This window comes from Microcebus murinus, chromosome 6 (genome assembly GCF_040939455.1).
Source record: "Microcebus murinus isolate Inina chromosome 6, M.murinus_Inina_mat1.0, whole genome shotgun sequence".
Classification (NCBI taxonomy): Eukaryota; Metazoa; Chordata; class Mammalia; order Primates; family Cheirogaleidae; genus Microcebus; species Microcebus murinus.
The window spans coordinates 83,480,252-83,489,453 of NC_134109.1; the positions used below are offsets into that span (position 1 = coordinate 83,480,252).

The following is a 9,202-nucleotide window of genomic DNA, read 5'->3' on the forward strand; positions in this document are numbered from 1 at the left end:
GCACTAGGAGACGGGTGACGGTCCCTGCCCGTCGGGTCCTGATTGGCGGCGCGGGAGCGAAATAAAAGTGGGCGCACCGGACCGGGCGGGCATTTGGGCGGCTGCGGACGGTGTGCTGGTCGCGATGTCTCGCTCCGTGGTAGCCTTCGCCCTGCTGGCGCTGCTTTCTCTGCCTGCCCTGGACGCTGTCGAGCGTGAGTCCCCCCATCCTCCCTTCCTCCGCCAGCCCCTCGTTGGTCCTCTCGGTGTCTCTAACTCTGTGACCTCCTCCTCCAAGTTCTCCTCCTCGGCCGGGAACTAACCCAGGGCTCCAACCCCGGGGAAGCGGTGGGGTGGCCGCGGAGTGGGGAGGGGTGCGAGCCCGGACGCAAGCTCCTTGCTTCTTTCCGCCAGGAGCGGGGTCGGGGGGACCTCTGGCCTGCGGGGCAGCGCGAGTCAGGGCAGAGTTTTGGGTGCTGATAAGCGTCGGGGCGGCCGAGGTGGGGGAGGGTTTCCCTTCCGCTCTTTGGCTGGGGCTCTGGCTTCCGAGCGCAGCTGGAGGGGAGGGCGGGTAGACGGATCCGGACGGCGCGGAGGTGAAGGCTAGGGCGAGAGGAGACCGGTGGCAGGGGTTTGGGGAGGCGCCGCTCGCGTGCGCCTGTCCGCGGCAGCTCTGCTTCCCTCGGACCGAGGGCGCGGGCTCCGCGCGGGTGCCCGCCCAGTGCGCCCGCCCCTCGGCACCTGCCATCTGCGTGGGGCCGAACCGTGGCGGGAAACGGCGCGCGGCATTTATAGAATGCTTTGCGGTGTTACAAAGCGCTTTCGAAGCAGAAACTCACTTGTTCCCGTTGCATATCTCTTTAATAAGCACAAGAGCTACCGATTTTTTTGACAGTTCACTATGTGCCAAAGCACTTTACGCGCTGTATGTCACTTAATTTTGAAATTGCGCCTAGGATGTAAATAGTAGTTATCGTCCGCATCTCACAGATAAAGAAACCGAGGCACCGAGATTTTAAGAAACTTAATCACACAGGAGCTAAATGGCAGCAGTCGGGATTGAAATCCAGCCTGATCAGGGCATTATGCGGAAGCGTAGGCTTTGGGGCTGTTATCTGTGCGTTTTTGCAGAAACACGCCTCCTCACCTTTCCGTGGGGATTCTCCAGAGCCAGCTGGGTGGCCGCGGGCCTGCTGTCTTGTCTTCACAGAGGGCTTCCTCTTTGGAGCTTTGCCTGGTTCTTTCCAAGATGCATGGAGCCTCTACTTTCAGTTTTGAAATAGCGAAGGTTTGTTAAAGTCAGGAAGTTGTAAAACCAGCTGTAAGGGTAATTCAAGATGGTTACCAAGACTGGGACACCAAAGATCTTGAGCACTTTTTAAATAACCAGGCAACATACTGGTCCCTCTAGTCTTTTCACTTCACAAAACCCCTGTGATGCAGAGCGTTTTGATTATGAGAAAATTACATTTAGCCGCAAATACATTTTCTTTTTCTTTTGAGACAGAGTCTTACTCTGTTGCCCAGGCTAGAGAGAGTGCCGTGGCGTCAGCCTAGCTCACAGCAACCTCAAACGCCTGGGCTCAAGCCATCCTCCTGACTCAGCCTCCTCAGTAGCTGGGACTACAGTCTCAAAACTTAGCTGTACCAAGCTAAGTTTTTGTAATTTTTTTGTAGAGACTGAAGTCTCGCTCTTGCTCAGGCTGGTCTGGAACTTCTGGACTTAAGCAGTTGTCCCCTCTCAGCTTCCCAAAGTACTGGGATTACAAAGCTCGGCCCACCGCAGCTGGCATCAAATACAATTTATTTACAAGATAAAGTATAATACATATATCATCACCATTACTGGTATTTGCTGGTGACATTAGATGTCATTAAAAAAAATAACAATCAGACATTTAAAAAATTTTATCTTGAAAATTTCCAAAGTAATACATGTCATATATAGATGAGTTCTGGGAGAGACACAAGAAAACATGTAATGGTGATTTCCTCTGGAGGTCAATTTCCTCTCTGTCCTATGTATGAGTTTTGTTTTGTTTTACTGTTGGCATAAATTAATTTTTCAGTTAAGCTTCGGAAGCTTAAACAACTCTCGGAAAGTCACAGAGCCAGTAAGTAGTTGAGCCCAGATTCAAACCCAGGCTGTCTGATATTTGTCCTCCTCTTAGAAGAGATTACAGTGTCCCTGCCTCCTTCCCTCAAAGAGAGAATTCCAGGCAGGATGTATCTGTGCTCTGGCCTCTGTGGCATTTTTTTTAAATGTTTTTATTATCAGAAGCTCAAATGCAAAGAGCTCTCTGGTTTATCTTTGCTTTTAACTTTATGAAAACAAACAAACAAAAAAAAAACCTAGGGCTTCATTGGGATTCCTAATCTAGCAAAAGCTTTTGAGGCTGGTAATCTTTCCTTTGATGATAGGGTGTTTCTAGAAAGGTACACCTGGTCAAGGTGGCCTGGTATTCCTCCTCCTCCCCACCACCTCCCTGACATGGAGGAATAGCTGCCCTTTAGTGATCATCTACCCTGAATATATGTGTAAATTTTGAAAGTAAACTATAGGCCAGGTACAGTGGCTCATGCTTATAATCCTAGTACTTTGGGAGGCTGAGGCAGGAGGATCTCTTGAGGTCAGGAGTTCCAGACCAGCCTTAGCAACATACAAAAAATAGAAAAATTAGCCCGACGTGGTGGTGAACGCCTATAGTCCCAGCTACTCTAGAGGCTGAGGCAGGAGTATCACTTGAGCCCAAGAGTTTGAGGTTGCTGTGAGCTATGAGCACTTTACTGCCCTCATGCCGAGCAGCAAACTGAGACCATATCTCCAGAAAAGAAAACCAAAAAGTATATTATATATGTGTATTAGTGTCAATCTATATATTTAGTAGCAGTAACACTTCATTTGGATGAAAAGTATAGAAATAGAATTAATAATATTTTCTTTTCACTTCCTCTTGGATGTTCTAGTCATGCATCCCAATTTTGAAATCACTATTCTATAGCATTAGGCAATGTATTCCTAACCTGCTTAATTAACAGCAATCACCTGTGGGTGCTAATTAAAAATATCGATCCCACCCTCACATATTTTACTCCATTTGGTTATAATGGAGAGTATGCTCTCTCCCATTTGCCATAGTTCTTACCTCTCCCTATTGTATTTTATCAAGCCCAACTTAATCATTTAAGGTATTTGCCAGCTCTTATAAGCATTTAGATTTTGTTTCTTTGTTTTCTAGCTCATGAAATCAAGTACAAATTCAGATAGAGGTTTGGTGTATAAACTCTGGGCAGAAATAAAGAGGTTGTGTTGTTTGGTAAGAAGATACCAAGGGATGATCTGCTTAGGAACCTGAGCAAGGAAAAAATAATAATATTTGCCACTTACAGAACAATCGCTGTGTGCCAGACACTTTACTATACATTTAATACATATTAGGAAATCAAATGTGGAAGTCAGGGTGTAGATTTAGGCAGGAGCAGGAACCAAAAGGAAGGGAATAAACAAACAAAAATTGAAGGAGCTGAAACAGGATATACTACCAGGAGCAATTTGATGTGGGTACTATGGAGGATATGTGAAGTGAGAAGCAAAGTTTGAAAAGTAGAATGGGACCAAATCACATAAACTCTTGAGTGATGTGTTAAGGAATTCTACAGGTGCTGAGAAGCCATCAAAGGTTCTTGGGAGCCTCCAGAGAAAGGTTTTTAAAAATCCAGCACAAAGTAGTTTCCTAAAAAAAAAAAAAAAAAAAAAAAGATATTGTTAGAAATCTGCTAGAAAAAAAAACAAAAAAAACACAAAAAGGCATGTGTAGAAGAATTATCTGGTAAAGATACTAAGTCATGGTTTATTTCTCAAAATGGAGGTGACCTTTTGGGAAAGTGGAAGCCTTTTTGGCCAGAGTGGAAATGGAATTGGGAGAAATACCATGTTTCCCTGAAAATAAGACAGGGTCTTATATTTATTTTTCCTCAAGAAGACACCTTAGGGCTTATTTTCAGGGGATGTGTTTTTTTTTTAAGTACGGTACAATAATCAACATTTATTCAAATATAGTTAAGTTGTCTTCTTCTGGAACATCATAGTAAAATGGCAGCCACAGCTTTCCTTCTTCTGCCTGAGGACAGACAATACCAAAGCGGAGCGTCCCGCTCCTCACTTGACTGAGGAGACTTTCCCCTCCAAAGCCTCAGCTTGCAGCACACACAAGATGGCCAGACCTGACAGGGGAAGCCGACCTCATTGGTGGGGCTGCCCCACCTTTCCGGTCACCTCTGGGATAGTAGCTGTCTTGATGGGGCAGATGAGAAGGGCTGCTCATCTTCTTTACTGCTTCATGACGAAATGCACAGGTTGTGCAGATGCACTGCGTAGCCACGCCCATCACTAGGTTTTATTTTCGTGGTAGGGCTTATATTGCACAAATGTTTAGAAATCCTGCTAGGGCTCATTTTATGGGTAGGTCTTATTTTCAGGGAAACACAGTAGATGATCAGATTTAAACTCTTGGTGTCTGATATAGCTTGAGACCAAGTTAACCCCAAGTGAAATACTCTGACAACATTCATGTCTTTCCCTGATGTTCCCAGGTTCGCCAAAGGTGCAGGTTTACTCACGGCACCCAGCAGAGGATGGAAAGCCAAATTTCCTGAACTGCTATGTGTCTGGATTTCATCCACCCCAGATTGAAATTGAATTGTTAAAGAATGGAAAGAAGATGGAAAACGTGGAACAATCAGACTTGTCTTTCAGCAATGACTGGTCTTTCAATACCCTGGTCCACACTGACTTCATCCCCAATAGCAAGGATGAACTCGCCTGCCGAGTGAATCACACCACTCTCCATAAGCCCCAGGTCGTTGTGTGGGGTAAGTTTTAAGTTCTTTCTTTAGCTGCTAAAAGTTATATCTGAATAGACCCACAGCGTAAAGCTGCTTTGACATAAAAAGTGTGCATAGTAGGGTTTTCATGGAATGTCCTTAAAGCTCTAATTAGTGGTACCTGCTGAGAGACCTCTGCACAGCATGGTCCCTGAACCAGTAGTTTCCCTGCAGTGAGAGCAGGGAGCAGTAGCACTTCCATGAACGCACATGCACTGTCAATACTTCCTACCTGCCAGCTTCCTCTGGCAGCCCCACTGATGCTTAGTACCTCAGGGCATCTCAGGTAGGCATTCCTGGTAGCCCCACTGATGCTTAGTACCTCAGGGCATCTCAGGAAGGCATTAGCCTTTGTCTGTAAGCCCCACTATCAAAGCACCCTGTAATCCTGGGCTCTTCCAGTACTCTCTGGCTAGATTGGGATCTGAAGCTAGTAGGCAGGGTTGAGTCCTACTGGGTAGCTGTAAACAGGGTATTCTTGGTTAGAAATAGCAGCCTATTCTACCAGCCTTATTTCTAACAGTTTTAGACATTTGTTAGTACATAGTATTTTAAAAATAAAACTTAATGTTTTCCTTTTTCTTTCTCCATTGTCTTTTTCATAGATCGAAACCTGTAACCAGCATGATGCAGGTGGGTTTTCGACCTTAAGAAAATGTTTTTTGTTTCACTAACCTTGGGACATAGACAGCTCTAACATGATGACTCTCACTGTATGGAGAACATTGATCAGGGTAGCATTTCAGCAGGCAAAGAAGAATCCTAGAGAGTCACATTCCCTTCTCCTGTGGGGTGGCATGAAGAAGGTGTGTGGCCTCAGGTTTGGCTCTGCCAGCATCACTGACCCTCTACAGGGAAGGCAGAGGAGTTGCCAGTGGTGTGGCAGGATAGAGGCAGCTGGTTACCCACACCACCTGCAAGGCTTTCATCTTCTGCCATTTCCATATTGGGCAGCTCTGCTGAGAAAGAGGGCCCTCAAAAGTGAACCATTCTCTTCCTTTGTGTAGCAGTTGCTTTATTCTTCAGCCAGAGGGGGAGAGTGACACAGTTCTGCAGATGTCTCATGCCTTCAACCTCTTGTTCAGCCTCTGTGTGTAGGCATGGTGTTTGCCTTTTAGAGGCTCCCAGTCTACTAGAGGAGAGAAATGGAAACATTGTTATAACTCAATATAAAGATACTGTAATAGTTGTATCTACAAGGAGCTCTAGAAGCATGAAGTGGCTGGGTACTGTGGTCCACACCTGTAATCTCAGCACTTTGGGAGGCCAGGCTAGGAGGATGGCTTGAGCCCAGTAGTTCAAGACCAGCCTGGGCAACATAGCAAGACCCCATCTCTAAAAAAAAAAAAAATTAGCCAAGAGTGGTGGTGTATGCCTTTAGTCCCAGCTACTTGGGAGGCTAAGGCACTGAGGCAGGAAGATCACTTGAGCTCAGGAGTTCAAGGCTACAGTTGGTCTATGAATGGGCCAATGAACTTCATCCTGGGCAACACAGTGAGACCCTATCTATATAAAAAAAAAAAAAAAAGCAGCAGCATGAAAGAGGGAGGACCTTGGGCTTCACTGCCTCTTAAGTTTGAGTCCAGAAGTAGAAAATCTAGCTTTCTGACAAAATTATACTACCCAGGATACCTTGGTGATGAAAACCCATTCAAATCTCCTGTTCTATTCTAGGACAGAGAAAGTGACTTGAGAGAGAACCAGAGAGGTTGAGTGATCTGCCCAGTCTCTCAGTTACTAAATGTTAGAGCCAGGACCTAAATTCTAATATAGTCATGTGTTGCTTAATGAAGGGGACATGATCTGAGAAATTGTTAGGTGATTTTGTTGTTACATCATAGAGTACACTTACACAAATCTAGATGGTATAGCCTACTACACCCCTAGGCTATATGGTATACCCTATTGCTCCTAGGCTACAAACCTGTATAGCATATTACTGTACTGAATACTGTAGGCAATTGTAACACAATGCTAAGTATTTGTGTATCTAAACATATCTAAGCATAGAAACAGTACAGTAAACATAGGTATTATAATCTTAAGGGACCACTATTGTATAGGTGATCTGTCTTTGACTGAAATGTCATACCAGCATTTTTTCTTGTAAGATTTTGGGAGCACCAATGAGACAAACTAATGGGATATACTCTTTGTAATGGTTTTCAAGAATCATCTGCAGCTACTTCTTTTAAAAAGGTGACCTATATAGCAGAAGCTAGACAAGTTTGGTGATGAGATCTATTATTTAAATGAAATGAATGCATTTGCTAACCTTTTTTCTTTTTTTTTTTTCCTCAGGTTTGAAGATGCCTCATTTGGACGATACTAATTTTTAAAAATTGCATTTTTTTCTTTTTAATATTGATATGCTTGTATACTTCATGCACAAAATTTAGGCAGTTATAAGGATAACAACAGACATTGTCTTCTTTATAATTCTATGTTGGGCACTGTCTCTATGTTTGGGGTATGTAGCACTAGGAGGGCTGGCAACTTAGAGGTGGTACAGGTGAGGTATAGAAAAAGGAAGTGAGGAGAGAATTCTCATGTCCAACATCAACATCTTGATCAACTCTGAACTTTGTAATCGCTTCTGCACACAAAGTAGGATAATAAGACAGGCATGTTTAAGTTAACTTCTAATTTGCTAACTCTGCTTAGAATTTGGGGAAAATTTTGAGAAATATAATTGAAAGGATTATTGGAAATTGTTTATAATAGGCTAAACATTTTCTCACATAAAATTCATATTTACTTCTGTTAAAGAGGGACATGTTCATACCTATTTTGACTTCATTAATTAAACCACCAGTAAATCTTCATGTGTTCAGTTTCTTGTATATCACTCCCCCTCTTACCCTTTTGTTTTCAAACAGAGAAACAGTCTTCAAGTGCCACTTAGTGAAGAGTGTAAACCCTTGTATGTAGGCTTTAGCTCACAGTGGAAAGGGCTTCAGTGACCTGCATTTTACAAATGAGGAGTCTGATGCCCAGAGAAGTTAAATGACTTAAGGTAACACAGCTGTCTGCTGGGCCAAGCTTCTGTATTTTAGCCAGAGTTCTTTTTGTGGGCCAGGACATGAGGAGTATGCAGACTTTTTAAGAGGGAGCAAATTATCTAGAGGATTTAATATTTTAGGAAGCAATAGATATACAGTTGTCTGTGGGTATCCATGAGGATATAGGTCCCAGGACTTCCCCTTATGGCTACCCAAATCCACGGATGTTCAAGTCCCTTGTATAAAATGGTGTAGTATTTGCATGTAATCTATATGCATCCTCCTGTATACTTTAAATCATCTCTGCATTACTTATAATACCTAATACAGTGTAAATGCTATGCAAATAGTTGTTATACTGTATTATTTAGAGAATAATAAGAAAAATATGTACATGTTCAGTACCAACACAACCATTTATTTATTTATTTATTTAGACAGAGTCTCACTCTCTTGCCTGGAGTAGAGTACCGTGGCGTCAGCCTAGCTCACAGTAACCTCAAACTCCTGGGTTCAAGCGATCCTCCTGCCTCAGCCTCCCAGGTACCTTGGACTACAGATATGTGCTAATTTTTTCTATTTTTAGTTGTTTGGCTAATTTCTTTCTTTATAGTAGAGACAGGGTCTCGCTCTAACTCAGGCTGGTCTCTAACTCCTGAGCTCAAGCAATCCGCCCGCCTCAGCCTCCCAGAATGTTATAATTACAGGTGTGAGCCACTGAGCCCGGCCTCAACCATCTGATTTTTTAAAAAATATTTTTGATCCATGGTTGGTTGATTCCATGGATGTGGAACCCATGGATAATGGAAGGCTAACTGTATTTGGAATGAAAAATACTAGATTTGAAAATTTCAAGGCATAGTTTATACATGATTACAAGCTTTGTACATTTTTTTATTTAGCCAAGAATTGAGTTAGCTAGTGCTAGGTATTGACCAAGATAAATAAAACACAACACTGCTCCCAATAGCTCAGTTTAGTGAAGGAGCAGATATGCACTCAAACAATTCAAATATACCTTGGTAAGAATATAGCATAGGTATGCCCAAAGAACTTGGCAATAAGACATTTTGTTGTTCAAGGAACAACAGGCTGGGTGCGGTGGCTCACACCTGTAATCCTAGCACTCTGGGAGGCCAAGGCGGGTGGATTGCACGAGGTCAGGAGTTCAGAACCAGCCTGAGCAAGAGCGAGACCACGTCTCTACTATAAATAGAAAGAAATTAATTGGCCAACTAATATATATATATATAAAAATAGCCGGCCATAGTGGTGCATGCCTGTAGTCCCAGCCACTCGGTAGGCTGAGGCAGTAGGATTGCTTGAGCCCAGGAGGT

At 43.5% G+C, this 9,202-nt stretch overlaps 1 protein-coding gene across 1 annotated transcript; it reads left to right on the plus strand.

The window, feature by feature from the left end:
* The first annotated feature begins 36 nt into the window (after positions 1–36).
* On the plus strand, positions 37–7,686 carry B2M (beta-2-microglobulin). The gene is made up of 4 exons (XM_012766700.3): positions 37–194; positions 4,573–4,851; positions 5,469–5,496; positions 7,165–7,686. Exons 1-3 carry the CDS (start codon positions 125–127, stop codon positions 5,480–5,482), a joined length of 363 nt encoding a protein of 120 aa, XP_012622154.1. The 5' UTR covers positions 37–124; the 3' UTR covers positions 5,483–5,496; positions 7,165–7,686.
* The last annotated feature ends 1,516 nt before the right edge of the window (positions 7,687–9,202 follow it).